Here is a 26,678-nt window from a genome sequence, read left to right on the forward strand (position 1 = left end):
GGGAAGAAATGATAGCACCAAGCCTGACACATGAAAAAGATGGCAGGATTTTGAAAGTCCTTACTTCATACCACATCGGTCTTGCCAAGTCTTCATCAACTGCTGCTGAACTCCTAGAACTCCTGGGAAAATTATATAATTGTGCTCATTGGTCCCATTACAAATTTATGAGTTCCAATCTTAGCAGGCGTCATCTCTGCTGAGCAATTCATTTACTTCATCCTAGTCAGCGTCCTTACCCATGTCCCATGATGGTTGTGCCATTTTATTTAAAAAGAAAGAAAGAAAGAAACCCTTTTTTCAGGTTTTTATCTTATCACCGTCTTGCTTTTTTCCCTTTTTTTTTAAATAAGCAATCTAGTGTTTCACATTAGTAAGAAAATAGGGGTTCCAAGAAGAGACTCCTTGAACTCCTTTCCTAGTTTCCCTCAAACTCCTTTGTCAAAGATAGTATTATTCTTTCTTTTTCAGTTTTATTGAGAAGCTGTTGAATTAGATCGTTGTAGAAGCCCAAGGTGTACAACATCATGATTTTATGAAATGGCAGTAAATTCAACTGGTAGTATCATTTTGTTTTGATTTTCTTTATTTTTTTATCTATTTATTATTGGATAAAGAAAGAGAGAAATTGAGAGGGGAGAGGGAGCTAGAGAGGGAAAGAGACAGAGGAACACTTGCAGACCTGCTGCACTGCTTGTGAAACTTCCTCCCTGCAGATGGGGGAGTGGGGACTCAAACAGGGATCCTTGAGTAGGGCCTTCTGCTTCATCCTGTGTATACTTAGCTGGGTGAACCACTACCAGGCCCCTGGTAGTATTGTTTTTTTTTTAAGTTTATTTTTTATGTTTATTTATTCCCTTTTGTTGCTCTTGTTCTGTTGTCGTCGTTATTATTATTGATGTTGCTGTTAGATAGGACAGAGAGAAATGGAGAGTGGAGGGGAAGACAGAAAAAGACTGACACCTGCAGACCTGCTTCACTGCTTATGAAGCGACTCCCCTGCAGGTGGGGAGCCAGGGGATTGAACCGGGATACTTACGCCGGCCCTTGCACATAGTATTATTTTTTTTAAATATAAGAATTGGCACTATCATTTTCTAGTTGTGTGACTAAAAGAGAAAAAATGCAATTAGTTGAATCTTGGTTCCTTACATGAAAAATTGTTGTTCATGTTATACCTGGTTACAAGCATAATTATAGCAAAATACATGTGTTTAAAATATTACAAGCATAATTATAGCAAAATACATGTGTTTAAAATATTAAAATGCTTCAGAAGCACATTAAGTAACAAGCCTGTGTCTCCTTCCTCCATTCTTCACCTTCTTGTGTGAAGCAGTCAAGTGTTTCAAAGGATAATTTCCAGTTTGGTGTTCAAGAGATAGCTCATTACCTATGTCACATGCCTTGTCTTGTGTGAGACTCAGATTTGAGCTCTGGAACCACGTGAGAATGTCAGCACCCAGTTTCTGGTGCTATAATATCTGTCTTTCTTTTTGTCTTTATCTGAATCAAGAAGTAGCTTGGGAGCAAGAAATTGTGCATGTGTGAGGCCTAGCTTTGAGAAAAAAAAAAGAAATGTTTTGTTTTGATTTGGGTGGACTGTACAAAGATAAAGAAATGTCTCTGATACTTCCTAACACATTCGTTTCTTGTTTTTACTTTCTTTCCATTTAGACCATACAAAGTTTGATCCTTTTGCTTCTTTGAATGGTGAATGAATGTCTGACCTTAGCCTCTGTACAGAGATCTTACTCATAGTGAAGATGAAACTAGTGCTAACTTGATGTAAATATCCATCATAATGATCTTAATTCATGACTTATGGTGCACTTCTAATTTACTTGTATTCAAGAAGAATTTGAGTAGAAGCACTGGAAGCTGCTGCAAAGATGTAATCATTCAAGTGTTTGCAGCCTCATTTCATTTGAGCTTATAAATTAACATAAGAAAAACCCCACTTTTATTTTATTTTTTCCCTTATTGGGGGATTAATGGTTTACAGTCAACAGTAAAATGCAATAGTTTGTACATGTGTAACATTTCTCCATTTTCCACATAACAATTCAACCCCCACTAGGTCCTCCTCTGACATCATGTTCCAGGACCTGCAACCCCCCTCTACCCCCGCTGAGTCTTTTACTTTGGTGCAGTACACCAACTCCAGTCCAAGTTCTGCTTTGTAAAACCCCACTTTTTATGATGAATTCTTCAGGTGTTCAACTTACTTCCAAGAAAATAGTCTGAAACTGAATCAGGACAGGGACTTTTGGATGGTGCAGCTGCTCAAATGATGGGCCACGTTTAGAATATCAGTGGCCTCTGTGTGACATGTTTTGGGACTTGGGCTGCGTGTCAGCCTCTCCTCTTGTGCTGTGCATGGCCTGCTTTCAATTTGTGGTAGGTGCTCTGCACAATTTCTAGACTTTTCCAAGGAGGTTTTTTTTTTTTTTTTTTTTCCTTTCCTCTTTTAAATTGACTAAAGCTAAAGACAAAGATAAAGGCATTGGCAGTGAAGAGAGGAGCCTTTGGTGGTCTGGGAGATGGTGCAGTGGATAAAGTGTTGAACTCTCAAGCATGAGGTCCTAAGTTCAATCCCTGGCAGCACATGTGCCAGAGGAGTAGTATCTGGTTCTTTCTCTCTCTCCTCCTATCTTTCTCATTAATAAATAAATAAAATATTTAAGAAGAGAGGAGCCTTTGTTGGGCAGCTGCTTGACTCAGGCGTGGTGTTGGCACTTATGTATAGAGTGTCTCTTGTGTTTACAACACCTCTCTACCATGTGTATTGTTACTCACCTTTTTAAAAATAAAACAACACATGTAAAAATATTTTATTTATTTACTGGCTAGGGACAGAGAAATTGACAGGGAAGGAGGAGATAGAGACGGAGAGAGCGACATCTGCAGATTTGCTTCACCACTTGTGAGGTTTTTTTCCCCCTCCAAATGGTGGCTGGGGACTTGAACCTGGATCCTTGTGCACTGTAGCACAGGGGCTCTCTCTACCAGATGTCCCACTGCCTGGTCTCTATCATCCACCATTTAATTAAAGAAATGGAGACTTAGAGATGAAATAATTTGCCCAAAGTCATCAGTTAATACAGAGGGCAGCAGTCTCAAACCCCAGTGATCTACTTTACTTTTGGCTTTGTGTTCTTTCTAACACACGTTTTGTGTGGGCACACACCCACATGCCACACTGCCTCCTTAAGAGAAAGAGTGACAGAACCGTATACCCATTCTTTCAGCAGTGCACTGTTTTCTATCATTCCCAGTCAATTTAAAATGAAAGATTACAAGTTGCAGTGTTGACTTACAAACACAATGCTGCTTTTGTTCTGTGGCTCCCAGCCAGTATAGATTTTCCTCTTAGTTTTGTAACATACTAGATGTGTGGGTATGGGCAAATTATTGAACCTTTCTGTTAAATACTTATTTTTACATCTGCAAGGTGAAGACTGTAATTTACTGTAAGGTATATGGAAAACACCTTAGTCTCTCCTTGTTTTCATCTTCTAATCATGACTGTGGGTGAGTGGTGGTACTGGAGAGCTGGGGGAATCACAGCTGGGAGTGCACCAGACTTTCACGCCTGAGACCCCAAATGTCCCAGGTTTAACCCCCAGCACCATCATAAGCCAGCATGGAATTGTGCTCTGGTATTTCTTCTTTCTCATTTTATCTCCACCATAACAAATACATAGATAAACACTTTTTAAAAAATAGTACTGCTATCTCAGAAATATAAGATGAAAATGGGATCACAACCCATAAATAATATGCAATTGTTCAGTAGCTAATGACATTTTCTCATTTTAAATGTGAGGAGAGAAAGAGACTCAGAGGTATTCAATAGCTGGCTTAAAGTTGCACAACTAGAAAAATGAGATGCACTCCTCTGATTCTAAATTCAGATTTTTGATTGCCTAGTTATTCTGAAATAAGGAAAAATAGCACAAAGAAGAAAGCACAGTATATCAGCAAACTCCTTATTATTATTATTTTGGCCAGGGTTATCACTGGGGCTTGGTGCCTGCACTACTCTACCATGGTCTGTCTGTCTGTCTTTCCCTCTCCCTCCTTTCCTTCCTTCCTTCCTTCCTTCCTTCCTTCCTTCCTTCCTTCCTTCCTTCCTCCCTCCCTCCCTCCCTTCTTTCCTTCCTTCCTTCCCTCTTTCCTTCTTTTTTCCCCTTCTTCCTTCATTTTTAAGAGTATGAATGACAGAGAGAAAGAGAGATATCTGTAGCACTGTGCAACACTTGTGAAGCCTCTACACCCCCACCCCCACCCCTGGAAGGCAAGCGTGGCAGGGGCTTCAACTCAAGTCTTCAGGCATGGTAACACGTGTACTCTACCATGTAAACAACCACCTGGCTTCCTTATTAAAGTTTTTTTTAAGTTTCATATTTAACAACAAGCTGAATTTCTTCTTCTTTTCCTCTCCTCTCCTCCCCTCCCCTCCCTTCCCCCCTCCTATCCTCTCCTCTTCTTTTCCTCACCTCTCCTTTTTCACCGGAGCACTGCTCAGCTCTGGTTATGGTGGGTGGTGTTGGGGATTGAACCTGGGAGCTCAGAGCCTCAGACCTGAAAGTCTTTTGAAATAACCATTATATATCTTCCCATCTCTTGAATTTTCTAACACATAAAAACTTAATGAGGGGGACAGGATGGTGCTACACTCGGTTAATCACACATATATCACCAAGCACAATGACCCAGGTTCAAGGCGCCACTTTGAGAGACACAAAGAGAAGAGTGAAAGAGAGAAACACCAGAGCACTGTTCAGCTCTGGCTTATGGTGGTGCGGGGAATTGAACCTGGGACTTTGGAGCTTCAGTCATGAGAGTCTTTTTTTCATTTTTTTTTAATAGTTTTTAAAAAATATTTGTGGGAGTTGGGCGGTAGTGCAGTGGTTTAAGTGCACATGGCTTAAACCAATAATAATAACAATAATAACCACAACAATAAAACAAGGGCAACAAAAGGGAATAAATAAATATTTAAAAATATATTTGTTTATTTGTTTATTGTTGCCCTTATATTTTTATTGTTGTAGTTGTTGTTGTTGTTGTTATTGATGTCATCATTGTTGGATAGGACAGAGAGAAATGGAGAGAGGAGGGGAAGACAGGTGGGGGGAGAAAGATTGACACCTGAAGACCTGCTTCACTGCTTGTGAAGTGACTCCCCCTGCAGGTGGGAAGCCAGGGGCTCAAACCAGGATCCTTACGCAGGTCCTTGCACTTTGGGCCACCTGTGCTTAACCCACTGTGCTCCTACCCGACTCCTGGTATGAGAGTATTTTTGTATAACCATTATGTTATCTCCCCCACCCCAATTTTATTTATTTTATATTAGTGAGAGAAACAGAGAGGAAGACTAGAGCACTACTCAGCTCTGACTTATGGTGGTGCTGGGGATTGAACCTGTGTACTTAATACAATGCCCTCAAATTTCATCTATGTTGTCACATTGGGAAAGCTAGGTTGGCATGGGGAGACAGCATAATAGTTATGTGAAAGACTCTCATGCCTGAGGTTCTGAGGTCCCAGGTTCAGTCCCCAGCACCACTATAAGCCAGAGCTGAGTAGTGCTCTAGTCTTCCTCTCTGTATCTCTCATTAATATAAAATAAATAAAATTGGGGTGGAGAAAGATAAAAACTGCATGATTCCATCACTATGAGGTACCTAAAACTGTTAAAGGCATAGAAACAAAGAGTGGCATGGTATTCAATCAGGAGCGAAGGAGAAGGGGAAATGTTACTAATCAACAGATATGATATTTATTATTTTTATTTCTTTATTTGGGGATTAATGGTTTATAGTTGACAGTAAAATACAGTAGTTTGCATATGCATAACATTTCCCAGTTTTCCACATAACAATTCAGTCCCCACTAGGTCCTCCTCTGCCATCATGTTCCAGGACCCCTTGTCCCAGAGTCTTTTACTTTGATGCAATACACCAATTCCAGTCCAAGTTTTGCTTAGTGTTTTCCCTTCTGATCTTGTTTTTCACCTTCTATGAGTGAGATCATCCCATATTCATCCTTCTGTTTCTGACTTATTTCATTTATTATGATTTCTTCAAGCTCCTTCCAAGATGGGGTGAAGAAGGTGAATTCACCATTTTTTACAGCTGAGTAGTATTCCATTGTGTATATAGACCACAACTTGCTCAGCCACTCATCTGTTGTTGGACACCTGGGTTGCTTCCAGGTTTTGGTTATTACAAATTGTGCTGCTATTAACATAGGTATACACAAGTATTTTTGGAACTAGAGAGTTATTAATCAATAGATATGATATTTAAGTAAAGCAAGGTAAACTTCAGAGCCTTGTTGTTCAACATTGTGCCTACAGTGTATATTAATATACTGTACATTTAGACATTTTTTAGAGGATACTTTCCCCCTTCTCATATTGATTAAATAGTGATTTATAAGACTATAAGTTAATAGGCTTGTTAAGCATTCTAACCACTGTAGATCAAATAAAAAAAAAGAAAAACAAAAGAAAAAAAATTCAGATTTCAGACTCATGCTTTTTCATTATAAAAATATCCTAGGAATTCTAATTAATATCCTGGCCCAGTTCCAACTCAAGTAATTATATTCTCAACACCCACAATTTCCCTGTAGTTTTAATTAGGAAAATGTATTTTGCTTCCCTTGTGTGTCTGCTGAACTGTATTTCACACAGGTGCATCCTAATCACCTTATAGCCAAAGAACCGTGGCTCTTTGGTTGCAAAAGTGACATAAGTATTACTTTATATAAACACATTGTATAATGTAAATTATTGCTTCTTACTCTATCTTTTCTTCAATTATTTTTTTAAAATAACCATTCATAGAATTTATCATCAGCACCATGTTTTGAGAAACTATTGAGTCATTTGTTCGGTATTTATCTTGCATTAATTGTCATCTCTTCGATCAGAAACTAAAATCTATTATATCCTCATTTGATTTTGTTACTCGAGCTACTTGGGCCACTTTTTCCCTATGGTAACTGCTTGAGTTCTAAAATGATTCAGGAACATTTTCTGTATTCAATGTTTGTCAGTGTGCCACCAGTTCCATTCAAGTCTAGAATCACCGATTTGGGGACATACTCCAAAAGTTATGGTTTTATTGCCCTCCAATATCAAGACTATAGGAATCCACGAATTCAGACCTTCACCACTATTTCCCATAGATGCATCTCATCATCCTTGTCACTGCTCTGAATCTTGCTACCCTGCCATTTGGTGTGTTTGGATAGCACACCACTGCTAGCCTTGGATACTTAGCATTTCTGGCCAGGTCCCTGCTAACCCCTTTAATTAAGCCCTCCATCCCTTTCATCCATGTATCCTGGCCCTTGACCTACCAATGGTTTTAGTTAAGCACTATTCAAAAATCTAATTCATTATATTATTGATTTTAAAGAAATTTTCTGAAAAGTATAGGAAATTGATTTTCTACCTCCTGTTATCTACAGTCAAGAGGGGAACGATCACCAATGGACTAAAAAAAAAAGTAGGCATAAAAATTCAAATAGCTACTATAATGTACAGGTATGAACCTAGATCTCAATCTAATTATTTTATGTAGGAATACAGTTAAAAGTTACATCTTCCAGTGATAGATAATGGCTATACAAAGAGATTCTCATGCCTGAGACTCTGAAGTCTCAGGTTCAATCCTCCACACCGCCATAAGCCAGAAATGAGCAGTGCTCTGGTAAAATATGAGAAGAAATAAAATAAATAAAGGGGACTTGGGCAATGGCACACCAGGTTAAGTGCACATAGTGTGAAACCAGGAACCCCCAGCTCCCTACCTGTAGGGGCGTCACTTCACAAGTGGTGAAGCAGGTCTGTAGGTGTCTCCTCTTCCCCTCTCTGTCTTCTCATCCCCTCTCAATTTATATCTGTCCTATCCAACAACAACAAATGGAAAAAATGGCCGACAAGACCAGTGGATTCGTAGTGCTGGCACCAAGGCCCAGAGATAATCCTGCAGGCGAAAAAAAAAAAAAAGAAGAAGAAGGAGGAGGAGGAGGAGGAGAGGAAGAGGAAGGGAAAGGAGAAGGAGGAGGAGGAGAAGGAGAAGAAGGAGAAGGAGAAGAAGAAAAAAAGAAAATAAATAAAGTTACATCTTCCTTCTGGAAAGAAAATCTTCCTGAATGCCTTTTGTCCTCTTGATTTTTATCATTGTACCAGTGTTGTTTGCTAGTGCCCCCATCCTACATTGACAAAGAAAGCACAGATTTTCCTGTGCATATTATTTGCTAACTGCAGTGCTGGACCCTGGACATTCATTTACTTATTCAAGCCTTCTAGCAACCATGCAGCATGGACAGTAAGGTCTATAATCTTACAAATGTAAAATCTCTTTAAATTGGCTCACCTCATTTGTGAGTGGTAGATATGGGGTCTTAGTCAGCACTTTCTGACTCTAGTGCTCAGAATCACGCTATCGAACAGGCCATGGCCAGTGCGCCGCTATGTTCCATCGCTGGGGAGCCAGAGACGACCCGAACTGCCCCTGCGGCTACAGACAGACTATGACCCACATAGTCAACGACTGCCACCTCTCCGGATTTAAAGGAGGTCTCGAAACTTTACATCAGGCTCAACCTGACGCTGTTGACTGGCTACGGAAGAAGGGCAAACGCTAGAAGAAGACTGAAAGCTGAATATCAGAAAAACTGTATTAGAAACTTCTGCAGGAAGAAGGAGCAGGATGAGCCACCGTAAGACCTAGTATGCTTGAGAAAACTATGGACAGTTACTCTAGTGGATAGGGTTTGACGCTACAGTTTGTGAGGACAAAGATAATGGGTTTAAATTTAGCTCTGATTCCTACTACCTATATGAACTTTGATGGTGCTATCTGCTTGAATCTTCAATTTTTTTTTTTGCTTCCAGGGTTATTGTTGGAGCTCGGTGCCTGCACTACAAATCCACTGCTCTTGGCAGCCATCTTTTTTCCATTGTTGCTGCTGTTGTAGTTGTTGGATAGGACAGATATTGAGAGAGGAAGGGAAGACAGAGGCGGGGAGAGAAAGACAGGCACCTGCAGGCCTGCTTCACTGCTGCTAACTTTAGGAACAGGATTTCATCAGTGGCATCTAAAAATGATGGTTACAAAAGAAGGTGTGGAGGAGGGCAAGGGTCAACCACTGTATTGAAAACCATTAACTCCCCCAATAAAGTGAATAAATTTAATGTTAATAAAAGTAATAGCTAATGGAAAAGAAATTTAAAAAGTGTGAATGGTCTAAAAACTTTTTAATTTTGCAGGAGTCTTTCTCCACCTTGCTACCTTCTTGCCTCTCTTGTCTCTCCCAAGTCCTATATCCTAACTTGTCTCCCCTCCCCCGACCCTTTTATACTTGTCTGAATTGATTTTACTATAGCTTTTCTTACTGTGTATTTTTTTGTTGTTGTTCTTTTACTTAGTCTCATGAGTTAAAATCTCATGGGAAATCAAAGCCCACACCATTTGACTGTGAAGCCACAGCTCGGCCTTCATGAGTGAAGAGCTGTTTGATCTTTCTTCTCTGGTCAGTTGACTCAGTCTATTGATGTGATTCCTGAACTTTGAAGATCATGTCCTTTTGATTTTCTGGAGTTTCCTGTCTTTTTTTTTTCTTTTGGATAATTTATTCTAGGAAAGTTAATGTTCTTGATCAAAAGAAACTGCGTTGCATTCTGTGATTGATGAGTTCCAAGCTAATTACTTCATTATGAGGTAGCTGCTGTGGCATTAAAAAGAGTAGTTTCTACATTTTACAGTTAAAGAAGTTGAGACCCAAATGTGTTAAGACATAAACTCTTAACATCTAAGGTAAATACATACATATGCAAGAACAGGGGCAGCTGAGTCCAGATGTTGAAACTGGGTCCACAGAGCCAAAATGTAGTGTACAATTTAGGCAGGACAGGTAACTTGACACAAAAGTACTGAATCTATAATATTCAGAAACTGAAACTTTAAACTTCTTTTTTATTTATTTACTTATTATTAGATAGAGACAGAGAGAAACTGAGAGGGATGGGAGAGAGAGAGAGAGAGAAAGAGACAGAGAGACACCTTGCAGCCCTGCTTCACCACTTGTGAAGCTTGCCCCCTGCAGGTGGGGACCAGGGGCTTGAACCCGGGTCCTTGCGCACTGTAATGTGTGCCACCACCTGGTCTCAAACTGAAAATTTTATATGTATTTTGTCTTAACAAAATACATATAAATTAATTAATTCATAAAAAATACTTATCTGGGTGTGGGAGAAAAAGCATAATGGTTCTGCAGAGACTTTCATGCTTGAGGTCCTAAAGGCCCAGGTTTAATCCCTAGCACCACCAGGAGCCAGGGCTGAGCATGGCTCTAGTTAAAAGAAACAAAGAAACAACTAAACTTTACTCATTATTAATATAATCATTATAATAATTATCTGGGGTTTCTACTTCACAGCACCATAGTTTTGATTTAATAGGTAATCTTCTCTAAAATGAAAAAAATCACATAATGTCAGGAACTTTCCCACTCTGTTTACTATGATAAGTGTTGCTTACGGTCTGTTTCTTTTCTTCTGTAGGCCTTCCCTCACCATGCCGCATAGGAATCTGACAGGAAGCTGCAATGTTAATTGTGGTTGTAGAATCCATGAGTATAAGCCAGTTTGTGGATCCGATGGGATTACATACTTTAACCCTTGTTTGGCAGGCTGCATCACTAGCGGTAATGTTAGCACTGGGGTGAGTATATGCCTTCAGTTCCTATACTGTTGTTCACCTAGTATCCTGTGACAAGGAAGTGTTGGAATTCACATGCAAATATATGACTTTATTATCCCTTCTCAAGAAACTTGGAATAACCTACAAAATTCCTTCAGACAACAGTCCACAGAAGGAAAATTGTGCAGTACTGTCATTGTCCTCCCTTGTCCCTCCCTGGGATGATTGAAGCTTTGGGGTATAGTGATTTGCCTGCATATCAGCTTTTTATTATGGGGTGGGCTTGGTGAAACTTGAGAAGGTTGAGTGTTAAGCTTCTCACCTGTACTGTCAGTTCCCTTGTGAGAAATCTGAAGGTCAAGATGACTACACTGGATGCTTATCAGAGAAATTGGAGTACTTCTCCCCTGATGAGTCTGCGAAGATGGGCAGTGACCATTTCTCATAGACAATCAGTTCAGGCGATTAAAAAAATGCCTTCAGAGTAAAGATATTCCAGTCAGTTCAAGAATAGGCTATATTGAGAATTTCTTTCCCCGTGAATTATAAATAGGTTGTAAATGCTGTGGGAGAGGGTTTCCATAGTTGTTATTGGGTTTTATCCTTTGCACAAAAATAGCTTGCAGGAAGCGTCTTTAAATTCAAAGGTTAAGGTACATTTGCTTATTCTGTGCTGGTGATAAGGGATAATATCATCATCAATGGCATGTTTTAGGGATGTCATATATGATTTCTGAGTTTGAATCTGTTGTGATAAAACAAGAATTCTTGTCACTTCCTCCCCATTATAAAATGAGTGAACTCCAGTGTGATGAGTTAAGAGACCGTAACATCGTTCTTGTTGGCCAAGTCCTTACTGGAGAGTGAGCTAGTGACCTGTGCACAACCTTTATTCTTTTTTTTTTTTTTTTTTTGCCTCCAGTGTTATCGTTGAGGCTTGGTGCCTGCACTACGAATCCACTGCTTCTGGAGGCCATTTTTCCCATTTTGTTGCCCTTGTTGTTATATTTGTTGTAGTTGTTATTATTGTTGTCATAGCTGTTGTTGTTGGATAGGGTAGAGAGAAATCGAGGGAGGAGGAGAAGACAGAGAGGAAGAGAGAAAGATAGACACCTGCAGACCTGCTTCACTGCTTGCAAAGCGACCCCCTACAGGTGGGGAGCTGGGGGCTTGAATCAGGGTCCTTACACCATGTGCACCTAACCCGCTGTGCTACTGTGCAGCTCCCCACAACCTTTATTCTTAAGAAAATTCTAGCAGTTCCTTAAGTACAGACAGTACCATTATTATATTTGTTTCTATCACTGCTGTAAGTGTTTGAGAGGTCACAGTGACAGAGTTCAACTGACAGCCATTTAGTAAAAGAAACATACCAGGCAGGAAGGTTAATTATTTGTTTCACAACAGATTTTAAGTCCTTGAATTAGCTCATTTCAAAAGAAAGAACCAAGAATATACTCACTGTTATTGACCCTGAAAATCATGACAGTTGCATTATGAATTTTCTCCATTTATTTGTCAGATATTTACTTTAGTTCCTTCTCTGGCTCAGAGTTATGCTAGGTGATCTAGGAAGCACAAGTACAAATAGGGATCAGCTTCTGTTTTGAGGGCCTTCCCGAATCAGAAGGCTCAAGAGTTAAGCAGCAGTTGAAGCAAGCAAACAGAATATGACTGTCATACAATTAATTATTGAGAGCTTCTGAAAAAAAAAAAGCTGAGATTTAAAAAAATTGACAGCCAGGAAAATAGCACCAGTCTTTGATGTCTGAGCCCCCAAAGATCCTATATTTAATCATCAGCACCATCATAATGTAGAGTTCAGTACTGCTCTTGTCAGTGTGTGTGTGTGTGTGTGTATGTGTGTGTGTGTATTCTTCTGCCATTAAAATTTTAAAAAATGAGAGATTTTTGTATTGTTAACTGTACACTATGGATCCCCCTCTTGATAACAGTAAGAAAGATATATATATTTAATTTTTACTATCCTTATTTATTTATTGGATAGAGATAAAAATCACGAGGGAAGGGGAGATAGAATAGAGACAGACACCTGCAGTACTGCTTCACCACTCAGAAAGTTTTACCTCTGTGGTGGGGACTGAGGGCTTGAACCTGGGTCCTTGTGCATTGTAACATGGGCGCTCAACCAGGTGGGCCACTATCCAACCCCAAGAAAGATATTTTTAAATGAAATGTTTTGTGCTTTTCTAAGTACTAGAATGATTTTTTGGAGCATTTTAACTTAACTTTGTTTTAATATTCCTATGCTTAATTTTGATTGGCATGCAATTGATCTTTGTTATCACTTAGATAAGGAATTACACAGAATGCACCTGTGTCCAAAGCCGACAAGTGATCACTCCGCCCACAGTGGGACAGCGCAGTCAGCTCCGCGTGGTTATTGTCAAAACATATCTCAACGAGAATGGCTATGCTGTGTCTGGGAAGTGTAAACGGACTTGTAACACCCTCATCCCGTTCTTAATTTTTCTTTTCATAGTCACCTTCATCACAGCATGTGCCCAACCCTCAGCCATCATAGTAACACTCAGGTGAGAACAACATTCAACTTCTAGGGTGGGTTATACACTCATAATTGCTCAAATACCTATCCAGAACAGGGCTTTGATGTGGTAAAGCAAAGAGAGAATCAAAATTAGTTAGTGCAGGAATGTCTGATTGATGAATTTTGGAGAGAAGTCATCACATGATGCGAAGGCGAAAGAATGTTGTGTTATGCCATAGTGCAGAGCTTTGTAATTCAGATGGATTCTAGTCTGACAATTTAGTACAACTTCTTGTTGGTGCCTTTGGTGCCTCAGGCCTCTGCCCTAAAATGTTAAACATAAGGAACTGAAAACCCTCACTGTCAGCTACAAGAAATCTGGCCCCAGAGGAGGCAGGAAGTCTTTTGGTGAAGCTGCTAAATCATGTACACAGCAAAGAAGATTATCTCCAACCTTGTAGATAATTAGTACCTCCAGCATCAGTGAAAGTTTATGCTGGGCCTGCAGTTCCAAATGCTGGTTTTGTTAATTTTACATCAGAAAAAAAACTTTGGAGTTGAATCAAGGATAGGGCAGACTGGGGAATGTGATTTTTCAGTTGTTGACTCTGTACTTTTATGCATGTTATATATCCCATGTGTATGTGTTTTGTGTATACAAGAACATAAGCATTACCTTAGTGGAAGTTCTATTAAGAAATGTTGAGACCAGTACATTTATATCAGTATGTAGATCTTGGCAGTAAGAGTTGCAGAGGGTAAAGGAAGAAAAAGAATGTTGTGGTAAAGACAGGAGAGCATGCCCGTAAAATAGAGCATGCCCATGAACAGGTGAGGAAATAGAGTCAATCCTTACTCTCTTTTTTTGTCTTCCTCCTCTGCACCCCACAGTGCTAGCACCTGCAGAGGTGACTTCACAGGGTCGATGGGCAATTTTGCATATCTTGTCTGTCCTTCCTTGGCTTTCTAAGTTAGATGGTTCCCAGCCAATTTGGTCCTTGAGGCTAAGATAACAGCACACAAAAGGACTGTAGGCTTATTTGTTCAATCTTTCTATCAGTAGATGTTTATGGAGTAACAGTTATGTGTGCGGCACTGGGTAAACTGCTGTGAGAAAATGGGTTGAGAAAAGATGGCAAGTTCTGAGGAAGTTTACATTATATACCCAGAACTCTATTGGATGGGCTGGGAAGGATAAGCTACTTCATCATTTAAAGAATAAGGCTCATTATTAACACACTCAGTTAAATTATCTAATCCTTTGAATTTAAATCTATAAGAGATATTAAATAATACAGATATTGGCTGCCTGCTTTATAACGTTTACATACAGCAAGTCACCAATTGACTCCTACTACAAAATATCAATAAAACAGACCTTTAATCTTTGCTAATTAGAAAACTAATAGACTCCAGTCTTCATGCCATGTGGGAATTACTCTGAGCACAAGTTTTAGGAAAAGAAGAAAGCCATAGGATAAGAAGAATTCACTCTGTAATTTTTGACTTGAGGCCTATACATTTTTTTACTAGGACATTTTTTTCTCTATATTTTTTTCTTGAGCAATTATGATAGCGATTTTTCACATTTGTGAAAAATGAAAAATAATACAGTGATTAAGATAAAAACACTGTAACGAAAAAAATGATTTTAGAAGATCAGAGTCATGTCTGGCTTTTTATCACAAATCTTTCTTTCACCTTCCAGCACCAGTGGAATTTACATAGAATACTAGTCACACAGTCAATCAGTTTCTCTGGAGTTTTCATTGGGGAGACCTTTCTTCACTGATTTAGCCACCAGTAGTCTTCCTTGACTATTGTTAATAAGTTCTGGAATTAAAATACTTTGGTATAGTGTTTATTTAGTTCCTGGCTCGGCCATAAACAGATTTAACTTGACATTCATTTTCTTGAGACCACTATTTAAAAACGTTTCTCCCCCCCCCCCTCTTCCACCTTAGGTCTGTAGAAGAGGAGGAGAGACCTTTTGCGTTGGGAATGCAGTTTGTTTTACTTCGAACACTTGGTATGTTCTTAAATTTCCAAGTGTGTTTCTTAGTTCCTCTTAGCAGATGACAGGTTTTCATTGTCCTTTTAAAATAGCAATTGAGTCATTTGTCACCATATAGTTGCTAGCATTCTACAGGTTAGTTGAGGGCACCGTTTCCTTTTTTGCTGATATGAACTAGAGTTAGCCAGTTCTGTCATTTAATGAAATAAAACTAAGCTGACTTTAAATCAGTTTCTTTTTCTCTTTGAGCATATGCTTGGGATAAATTCCCCCAGAGAATTTTACACAATGAGATACATTGAACTAAAAGATTGAGATGAGCTTGTGATCATTTTTATCTCTTCATGCTTTCTCACATCAAAGAGTTAGGAATTGAAGATCATCTTATTTGTGGAAATTTAAATTCCTTACTTCATTCCAGTGATTTATATTGGACTGGGCAGAGTATAGCTGAAGAAAAGAAATAAAAAATCTTGAACCAAGAAAAAAATACCTTCAAATTGACAGGGACTTATTAGCAAGAGAAGCTTGTTAGTAAGAGAAACTTGTTAGTGCTCTGTCAGCAAGGCAAATCTCAGAGTTCATTTGGACACTAAGAATTTTGTTCTGATTCTTATGAACACTGCACATCACCCTATGACATCTTTGGACAATGCATAAGAAATGAAATGTGAAATAATCCATTCACTTGACCATTTTCAGTGTATTTTTAATTGAGTTCCTCCTTATCAAGCATATTTTTCAGCCTGTCATTTTCTTCAGCTGTTATCCCCATCTCCACCCCCCACCCCTACATCCCATCAGTGCTATTGTCCAAAGGACAAAAAAGAATTTGTATTTTGATTCAATTTTTTAAATTTTTCAGACTTGAGGGGTGAAACACTTTTTACATGGCATTGTCCAAGTCTTTCAAACATTAAGCCTCTCTGGAATTCTCAACTTGTCATTCACTGTGGTTGATGGTCCAGTTAGAGAAAGAACAATTCCCAATGAAGTCTCAAAGACTTTCAGTTGCATTTAGTGGGTGATTGCTTTTTAGTACCAAGAAGACTTTGAAGATACAATTGTTCAAAACATGCTGGCAAAAAGAAAAAAGAAGTTCTGATACACTTTGAAGTGGTTACAAGTTTGCCTTGCACTTCTCATTAAAAGCTAAAAGTGTTATTTTGAAGAAGAAAATCTGTGTAACTGAGGGGAAGTTGGATAGAAAAAGAAAAACCGTCTCTTATTTGCTCAGCTTATCTCTAGTGCCATAGAATCTGGTTGACTTGATATGGATCCAGAGGGAAAGAGAAATTAACAGGGGCCAACAGCATCAGGAAAAAGTGCAGAGAAAACGTCTGAGGTATTCAGTATTTAGTTAATCTTAACTCATGTTCTCTTGATATAAAAATATGCTGGATGAATAAAAACAATTTCTATTTCCCTAAATTTCAAAGTAGAAAAAAGAGTTATAAGTGCTTTGATATTTTAAAATTTTAATTGCCAGCAAACCCTGTTTAAGTGAACACCAAGTGTTTAGAAATGTATCTCTAGGGTTGGGGAGATAGTATAGTGGTTATGCAAAAGATTTTTTTATTAATTTAATTTAATTTATTTATTCCCTTTTGTTGCCCTTGTTGTTTTATTGTTGTAGTTATTATTATTGTTGTTGTCGTTGTTGGATAGGACAGAGAGAAATGGAGAGAGGAAGGGAAGACAGAGAGGGGGAGAGAAAGATAGACACCTGCAGACCTGCTTCACCGCCTCTGAAGCGACTCCCCTACAGGTGGGGAGCCGGGGTTCGAACCGGGATCCTTATGCCGGTCCTTGTGCTTTGCGCCACCTGCGCTTAACCCGCTGCGCTACAGCCCGACTCCCTATGCAAAAGATTTTTATGCTTATGGTCCCAGTTTCAATACCCAGCACCATCATAAGCTGAACACTGCTCTGGTTAAAATAATAACAATAACAATAACAATAATAATAATAATGTCTTCCGGGAGGTGACACAGTGGATAAAGCATTGGATTCTCAATCATGAGGTTCTGAGTTCAATCCCTGGCAGCACATGTACCAGAGTGATACCTGGTTCTCTCTCTCTCTCTCTCCACACCTGTCTTTCTCATAAATAAATAAATTCTTTAAAAAATAATAATAAAATTACAAATGTATCCTTTGTTGACTCTTGGATTATCAGCTTACTTGTCCTTTCTCCTTGCCTCCCTCCCCTGTTCTTCCTTTCATCCTCCCTATAACTTCCTTCTATAAACTCATTGAAGATTTATGAGCTGAACTAGTAGGTTCTTGGAATCAAAGAATAAAACCTATGAGCCCTGCCATCAAGGGGCTTGTGAGTAGTGGGTTTGCAAGCAGTTTAAATGCTATGTGAAAGTTGGTAAGACAGAGGTCAGTATGAAGTGCTCTGGGCCTATAGAGGCATCGAAATGAGCTAAGAATTTAAAGGAGGGGTAATATTACAAAGTGAGGAAGTTGGAGATGCCTTTTAGTGAAGGGAGTATTATGCAAGGAAATCAGTCTACTTGGGCAGAATTTCTTTCTTATGGACGAAAAGAAATGTCTGTGTCATTTCTCCAACAACAGAAATGCTACTGACCACAAATCTGTCATAAGCTCTGAAGATAAATTTTATGGCATAATTAGTTCCGTACTCCAAGTGCCTTTGTACAATTGCCATTAGATGTAGTTTCTTGATTACAGGAGACAAAACTTTCTTCATATTGTTCTTGTATATACAGATTAGCATGTAAGAACTCAGTGAGCTGAATTTTAGTGGGCAACAAAGTATTCTGGTATATCCTTCTGAGTATTTAGTAACAGAATTCTGTTTTTAATTTGAAAAAATCCTCTAAAGCATTTTTAGCAATGGGCATCTTTATGGTCCTGAAAATCGGTAACAGATTTTGAGCTGCATGATTTAAAATACTTTGTGATTTAGTGAATATTCTTATAGTGAATGTGTTGTAAGATATGGCATAGTTTTACAAAAGAACAACAACAACAACAAAAAATAAAAAATCAGGGCGGAGCAGTGGCGTCCCCGGTTAAGTGCAGTCCGAAGCGCAGGGACCCAGCTCCCCACCAGCAGGGGGTATGCTTTACAAGTGGTGAAATAAGTCTGCAGGTGTCTATCTTTCATTCTCCCTCTTTATCCCTCCATCCTCTCTCAGTTTCTCTCTGTTCTGTCCAATTTTTTAAAAAGTGGGAAAAAAAATGTCCACCAGGAGCAGTGAATTCGTAGTGCAGGAACTGAGCCCCAGTGATAACCCTGCAACCCCCCCCCCCAAAATGAAGGAACACTAGAAATTCTCTCCCTTGCTCTGATTTTAAAGCAAAGAACTCACTCATTTGTCTTTGTCTTGTAAGATATGCTAACTATCTGTATCTTTTCTTTTCCTCGACACCTCCAGCATACATTCCTACTCCGATTTACTTTGGCGCTGTGATTGACACCACCTGCATGCTTTGGCAGCAGGAATGTGGCGTGCAAGGTTCCTGCTGGGAGTACAACGTGACGTCCTTTCGCTTTGTCTATTTTGGTTTGGCGGCCGGTCTCAAATTTGTTGGCTTTATTTTTATTTTTCTGGCTTGGTACTCCATTAAATACAAGGAAGATGGACTGCAGAGGCAGAGGTGGAGAGAGTTCCCCCTGAGCACTGTGAGTGAGAGGGTTGGCCACAGCGACAATGCCAGTAAATATGCCCGGACTGCGTCATGCCCTGTGTTCAGCACCCAGGGAGAATTTCAGGAAGAAACTGGCCTGCAAAAAGGGATCCAATACACAGCGCAGACCTATCCAGGGCCCTTCCCAGAAGCAATAAGTTCTTCTCCAGACCCAGGGCTCCAAGAAAGTCCTGCTGCCATGTCGCCTCCCTCCTAAAGCTTCAAGATGAAAGACTTTCATTTTGTTGGTTGAGTTGAATATGGTGACTTGAGAAACACCGTGCCTTCTTTTCTTTCTTTCTTTTTTTAACCTTGAAAAGACACAACCCTCAAACCAACAAAACTCATTATACACAGCCACTGTTGACGGAGGGCTGGATACCTCAACAAGACTGAGAGCCTTTTCTTCCTTCTCTCTAAGAAGGAGGAGTTTAGATAGATGTGCTGCCATTTCTGCTAGGATAATTTAGTGCTCATGCTCAGATAGGGTGTAAGGGTGCAGCACATGGTGAACAAGACCACGGAAGGGTAATGGCAGCAAATATTAGCATACACTCCAAACCAAGGTGAGCTTGATCATTTTTTTTTTTTTACAGTTATAAAGGAAGGTTTTAAAAAATTTTTTTTTTAAATAGGAACACCTACTGTGAGTTCTGTTACAAAGCACAAATGAATTTGCCTCAACTATGCAATTTGGGAAACTGTAAGAGCAGCATGTTATCTTTGCTTTCAGAGACTAAACCAGATATGATTTTGAACAAAGAAATTTAACTTTCCCTAAAGTACTGTTAACAACATTTTAAGCCATAGCATGATTATAAATCAGGTGGAAATTTTCAGATGCTTCAAAAGAACCAGATGCATCGCATGATCAAAGAACGGCCATTTTGTTTCATGAGACATATTTTCTTTCAGTATGTCTGTCATAGGATAGCTAAAGAGGCTGCTGAATCATAAATCGGATAGCTTGAGAATATAGACTCCAGTATTTTTCTTTTTAAGAGGCATTGAAACTAGTGTGCTAGCAACATGGTTAGAACTTGTCATTTGACATGCACAGTGAGGAAAGAAACGGGTGACTTTCTCATCCAATAAAATTACTGCAGAAATTCCGAGCCCACATCAGAGTGGTTCAAAATTGTAAAGTTTTGATACTCAAAATGGTTGCAAAAGGAAATTTCAGAAAATGAAGAATGAGTCTTACCTGATAATTCTACTTATGTACCTGGAAGCACTAGCACTCCCTCTTCCCTTCCTTCCTTCCCTTCTCTCTCTCTTTCTCTCTATTTCTTTTTTCAAAAGCCTCGTGGGCACTCCTGAAATCTAGTAGTTCTATCAGGGAATATAAACATGACTTTGAATATATCTGGCTGGAGATCTGAGAGCTGAACCTACAATATGATCTAAGGAATGTTAGAGGGAAAAGCATATATATGATAGAGACAGACAAGCAGTAAGATAGAGAGAGTGAGAGATCATAACGCTGATATTTCCTTCAATGCGCTGGGGGTTGGACTTGAACTTGGGTCGCTTACATGGCAAAGTAGTACACTATCCAAGTGAGCTTTTCACCAGCCCTAGAAAATAATTCTGAATAAACTGCTATATCATACTCAATCCTATTTTATCAGAATTAGAATTAATGCAAGCATCTCCTTGATTCCTTCCTACTGTCACTTTCCTAGAATAATTCTGAGAGAGAACTTTTCTGTTTCTGAATGCACTTTGAATTCACTATCCGTCATTCTTTTTGATACCTCTCAGCATATCGTGCTGACTTGGGCACCACACAGAAAGCTTTCTCGATGATGGTTCTTAAGCTGGTTGTCTCTTGATAGCACTGTGGCCTGAAAGTAAATTAACTTATGGGATCAGGCTGCTCATAAAAAAAAAAAAAAGAATTGTGGTAACTCAGCCTTAAGAGAACTCGGAAGGACAAAATTTCATTATAATTGTGAATTGTTTCTGCCAGGGAGCCTAAGCTGTTTTAGTAGATGGTTTTCTTTGATTGGGTTATACTCATCAATAGAGGGGATGAAACCAACATAACTGTTCCTTGGCTGGACAGGTGGAGTCACATGCATATTCCTGAGCACAGGGCCACTTTGCTTTCTACCTGGGCTTAATATTGGTTAAATAGCTTGCTTGGCTGCATACAGTTTGTGGAGAGTCTCAAAGCTTTTTTTTTTTTTTTACAAATAATTGTATTGGGGGAATAATGGTTTGTAACACAGTTATTGACACCTTGGTATAATCACTTTCCCTTGATAGGTGTCTGCACATGACTCCTGCCACCAACTTAAGTTTATCTAAGGGTTAAAACTCTTAAGTCTATAAAGGTTGGAGTCAGTGATCTCAGGGAATAGAAACTTCCCTTTGAGTGATCCTATTTATCTAAATCATAAGAACCACTGTTGCCTGTCATTGTACTGATGTTTGTCCAGCTTTGGCCACAGTGGTGTATGTGAAGCTCTTCAGAGAGCATTACTGACTGCTACTTACTATGCACTCTGAAGCCTATTTCCCTCTATTGGAAATATCTGATCTTCTATATGAGAAAATTTCCTTCTGTGTTGTAACTAAAGATATATAAGTCGGGGAGCTGTGATATTTTCATAGACACTGCCTTTTGTTATTAAGATACTGCATCAAGATAATTTGGATGGAATAGATGTTTTTGGTAGCTAAGATTATGTTTTCTGACGCTTAAAGTTTCTCTCTTCTTGATAGTACATTTAGAAAAGGAGTAATTCTCAGAACCCCAGTCTAGGCAAACGATGGACTCAATGGGTGTCATTAGAGAGGCTCCCCTGTCTCTACTCTGAACAGTCAGTAGGTTTAGCAGTCAACAATGGAGCATTTTATCCAGCTGTCATCTGTTACCCCATGTACTCCTTTGAGATGACTAGCCAGAACCCAAGGAACTTGACCTGTGCCGCAATGTTAATTTTGTAGTTCCTTGAGTATTTGACACTTATCAATGGCAGGTGTATCATTTAGATGTTGTTGGAGAATGTAGAACAAGTAAAAGTCATGGGAGACTGACACTAGGGAATAAGTACTAATTAAGAGTTGTCTCCCAGATGCTTTGGGTTCCAGTGTCATTATTGGAATGTCACACAGTTAAACTTTGTGACCATTGTGTAGATTATGCCATCTAATTGTGTATTTGAGGTGCTTGTGTGTGTGTGTGTGTGTGTGTGGGTGGGTGTGTATGTTAATAAACTGGTCATTTTACTTTATAGTCGCAGCTCCTCTTGCAAGTTTTAATAGCCACTCACCAGGTATATAAGCTTTTAATTATATGTATTGGAGAAAGGTAATTTCATTCTTTTATGAACTCTGTAGATTAATGCATTCATTGACTTTAATATGCAAGTATAATGTCCTTGAGTTGAGCCTATTAGGTTTGAAACTCCCTGGTGGTGGGTGGATGGTTGTAGTACATTGTTTGGGTTATTGTCATCTATAGGAAATGCTTATATTTGGTCTGGGAGGTGGCACAGTGGATAAAGCACTGGATTCTCAAGCACGAGGAAATGCTTAGGTTCTACAGATTGATTTAATTCTTCTAAACAGTCAAAAGGCATTCAGAACCAAGGAGGAAGTGGGGAACTAGTGATGGGACAATTTAGTGCTTGTTGAGAGTTGACCGAGTGCGAGCATTCAGCTGAACATTTAATAGACATCATTTGTTTTAACTCTCATAAAAATTTTGCAAGATAATTACTTTTACCCTTGTAAAAATCATGGAAACTGAGCGTCAGAGAGGTAATTTGTTTAGGATTTTACGGAGTGGCCAGCACAGTTTACTTCTAGGGCCCTCTACCACCATTGCTTATTTACTTCTTACAGTACATAGTGCTACAATAATTTTGGTTTTCAAAGACCTGCTGTGACTCTAAGATAGTGAGATTAATGTGTTTCATTTTTTTAAAAAAAATGTGTTACTATTCTTGAAGAGTAGAGAATTATTATTTCTTTGTATAAAATGGCGGGGAAAGTGTGGGGACTATAAAATGTAATGTTGATATTTCAAAGTAAATTTTCATTCACCTAGCTAAGTGTTGTATTCAAGATTGTTTGTCATAACATATGTCAGATTTTTTTTATAGTCATATGTAATACAGAACAAATCTGATTTGGGTGTTAACATTCAGTGTCAGTAGAGTTTCTGAAATGCAGCATAAGAAATGGGGGTTCAGATTTGTTGAATCTGAGCTTTGGGGATTTCCTGTGTATGTTTTATTTATCCCCCTTTAAAAGATGTTAATATTTTCATAGTTTTTTTTTTTTTTTTTTTTTTAGAACAAAGATCTCTCCAGGTCTCTCTCTTTTTTCCTTTCAGAAAGAGATACGGGGATAGATAATAGAGACAGAGCCACCCCAGATCTGCTGGGAAATTGTGTAGATGCAGTCACATCTGCCATGTTGTCCCCTCATGCTATTGCTAGTTCCCTCGAGAGTTGGGAGTTGAGAGTTCCCTCGGAGTGCCTGTTCCACCATGTTGTGCCCTCAGGGTATTGTCAATTCCCCGGGATAGTTGGAGTGCTTTGGTTACTCCTCCCCCTTCCCATTCCCACGAAAGTTATTATCCTACCCTGGAGTGCTATGGTTACTCCTCCCCCTTCTCATTCTCACAAGAGCTATTCCCATAAAAGCCCTTCTTCTTCTGCCCCTCGCTCAGTGAGGAAAGGGTGTGGGGCATAGCAGGAGGTGGCCATTTTGGCTGGCTCCAAGTGGCCTGAACCACCCGTCTGACCCAACAATAAAGGATTGTGTTCCCTTTCTTCTCCAAACCTCCTTTTTCTGCGTCCCACCGCCGCCACTACAGCAAGCGACACAGATCAAAGATTAGAGCTTCATCTGGTGCCACAGAGCCTGTAGTGTAGTGCTGGGTTCAAACCTTGGTCAAGTGTGTAACAAAGCACTACCTGGTGAGCTCTTTGGCCTTAATTTTTTTTTTCTTAAATAACCACTGAAGTTTCCTAATAGAAACTTTTAGATGAACATTTGCTGTTACATCTTAAATAAACATATATAAAGGTTATGTTTCACATACCATACCTCTGAGCTATTGTTACCTTGAGTAGCTATAATCATACATTGTAGCCTGCATTTGGAAATGTAAGCTTTCAGAGAAGACTGCTAACCTGGAGGAGAGTTCAATGAAGGGCATGGCAATCCCATATTGACACCAATCACCAGGAAATTTTCAGATGTTTCTTAGCCTGTAATTCCAGCAAGTATTCTTTGGTGGATTTGCAGCTAGAATCAATCTCTCTCTCTCTCTCTCTCTTTCTCTCTCTCTCTCTGGAACTGGTTGTTTATCAGTTGTCCTTGCTCCAAAGAGAAGATCATAGTTTGAATGAACCTGACGAGTTTGTAGAAATTCTGTAGTACACTCTGAAGTAGTGAGAGAACCCACACCTAGGGTGATAATCAATTGTATTTTGTTCAAATTTAAAATGTTCTAGATGATACAGAAACACGAATTTCACTCTTGTCGTATAGCCGCAGACTAAGAAATCTTATGTAGCAGAAGTTATCACTACAATTCCAGAATCGCCTACATCACAGGTTTGCTTCCTTGGTTACACAGACTCATAGGTAGCCTTTACTCTTATTTGCATTTCCCCTTTCATAGAACGGAAGGGAGTGAGTGCCATGGCTGGCAGGTGAAGTGAGTGGCCTTGTGCACTTTATGTTTTCTGTCTTCTCTCCTCCTCACTTTCCAGGATGTCTGTTGCTCTACCCCTGACTTGTTGCTGCATTGGAATCAGATTTGTGAATGTCTGAAGAAGTTATTTTAAGCACTTCATTTGCTGTTCAGCCCTAGGAAGGGTCAGATATGAAAAACAAACAAACAAAGCTTACTAGGGTTGCTTTTGCAACATTTAAACAGCCTGGTGCTAAGTGTACTTGATGCATGCTTACCATGAAAACACGCCACTGAATTCACAGTGTTTCATTTATAAGGGACTGCATGTGTTCTATTTTTGGAAATCTTGGAAAACTTCCCAGATAAAAAGCACCCATTACTTTCATTACTACAGTTAACCCATGAATTTTATGCTGCAAAAGTGAGAAGTGTAAGGGGGAATACTTTTTCTATGGAAAAATCAGCTCTTTTGATATTTATTTTATCAAGACTAACCAGATGCTAAGCATAATTTCAGAAAGGAGAAAAATATTTCAGATAATACTTTTTTTATTTCTTCTCCAAAAAAATAAATAAATAAAAGCACCTCACACCTGTGGAAGGTGTTTTTAATATTGGAGTTCTGAGGGTGTCTTTTTCTGGTATTCTGTTGCATGCTAAAGTGGAAGGAAGAGGTAGCACTGGAAGCTGTGCATCTGCAGGGACATATCAAACCAAAGGGATGAACAAAAGAAGTCTAAGTCTGTTTCTAGAAAGGAAGAATAACAAAATTGGTAAGGTTTATCATGGGCATTTCTCTTAAAATACATACTTCTACTCCAAACCCCAAATGTTAATTTAGAAGCACGAAACAGGAAGGTCAGTCTCTAATTCTTTTAAGAAATGTAATACTGTGTCAAATAAACTGGATTAGGATCCTAGTGGAGTGTGTGTGTGTGTGTGTGTGTGTGTGTAGGTGTGATTGTGATGAAAGGTTGTTTTGACTTGTTTCATAAAGAAGTTTGATTTTGTGAATTTTAAACGGAATATTTATTTGGAGACCTATTATGTAATTTAAAGATGTATTGATTTTCTCATGTTTAATGAATTCTATTGTTAATGTACTAATAAACTTTGGTTTACAAGATCTTGAATACTTGATCATTGGAAATTAAGAAAACAAGTTAATAAAGAATAAAGTGCGTTGGATTAAAACTAGTTGGTCTCCTAGCATTTTTTTTGTATTTTTATTTTTTAAAGAGATGAAATAATGACACCAGTGTAAACTCTTGCCTACCCACAATGAAAGACACAGAGGTGTGATTGAATTAAATAGAATACTTACTCAGAATAATGGCAGTGATAATTTTGCTTTAACTTGAATCTGAATATAACTATAAGAACTATAATTTAAGAACTCGCAACACCACATTTTCCGTTAATTAACCAAAATATAATTTTAATTAATTAATTTATTTATTTATTGCCACCAGCATTATCACTGGTGCTCAGTGCTAGCACTATGAATCTATTGCTCCTGGTGGATATTTTTCTTTTAATAAGACAGAGAAATTGAGAGGCTAGATGGAGACCGAGAGGGAGAAACACCTGAAGACTTGCGTCATTGATCATGAAGCATTCTCTTTGCAGGTGGGGAGTGGGGCCTTGAACCTGTGTGCTCTCAACAGGGTATGCCACCGCCCAGATCCCCAGACACAGTGATTTTAAGCAGTCTATCACTTATATTTAAATTTAACCAGACTTCAAGACTGCAGAATTATATGCTTAAAGACAGTTTATGTCAGACAGGATAGAATGAAGCATGCATAAAATATGATCACTGAGAGCAAGGTGTGGTAGACCCAGTTAAGCTGACTCAGGTTCAAGCCCCAGGTCCATCCACAAGGGGGAAATCTTCGAGAGTGGAGAAACAGGTGTCTCTTTTTCTAGTTTCCTTCCTAGCTCCCTCATTCCCTCTTCATTCCTGTCTCTCTCTGATAAATAACACATTTAAAAGAAAGATTTGCTTAAATCACCCCCCCCAAAATGTGATCATCTCCCAGGCTCAGTGACCTCATTACTTCATTAAGTGTCTTACTTACTTAGCTGGATTGCATACTTGTG

At 39.0% G+C, this 26,678-nt stretch overlaps 1 protein-coding gene across 4 annotated transcripts in view; it reads left to right on the forward strand.

The window, feature by feature from the left end:
• The window catches only part of SLCO5A1 (solute carrier organic anion transporter family member 5A1), a 171,914-nt gene extending 146,142 nt beyond the window's left edge, over window positions 1-25,772 (forward strand). For 3 of the 4 annotated variants that reach the window (XM_060200476.1, XM_007527185.2, XM_007527192.2), the window contains 4 exons: window positions 10,589-10,748; window positions 13,041-13,282; window positions 15,201-15,265; window positions 18,661-25,772. In XM_060200476.1, coding sequence (XP_060056459.1) covers window positions 10,589-10,748; window positions 13,041-13,282; window positions 15,201-15,265; window positions 18,661-19,130 — 937 coding nt within the window. In that variant the 3' untranslated portion in view covers window positions 19,131-25,772. The remainder of the gene's footprint in view (window positions 1-10,588; window positions 10,749-13,040; window positions 13,283-15,200; window positions 15,266-18,660) is intronic. The other variant, XR_009552133.1, reaches the window with a different exon arrangement.
• The last annotated feature ends 906 nt before the right edge of the window (window positions 25,773-26,678 follow it).

Source organism: Erinaceus europaeus, chromosome 1 (genome assembly GCF_950295315.1).
Source record: "Erinaceus europaeus chromosome 1, mEriEur2.1, whole genome shotgun sequence".
In the NCBI taxonomy this organism is placed as follows: Eukaryota; Metazoa; Chordata; class Mammalia; order Eulipotyphla; family Erinaceidae; genus Erinaceus; species Erinaceus europaeus.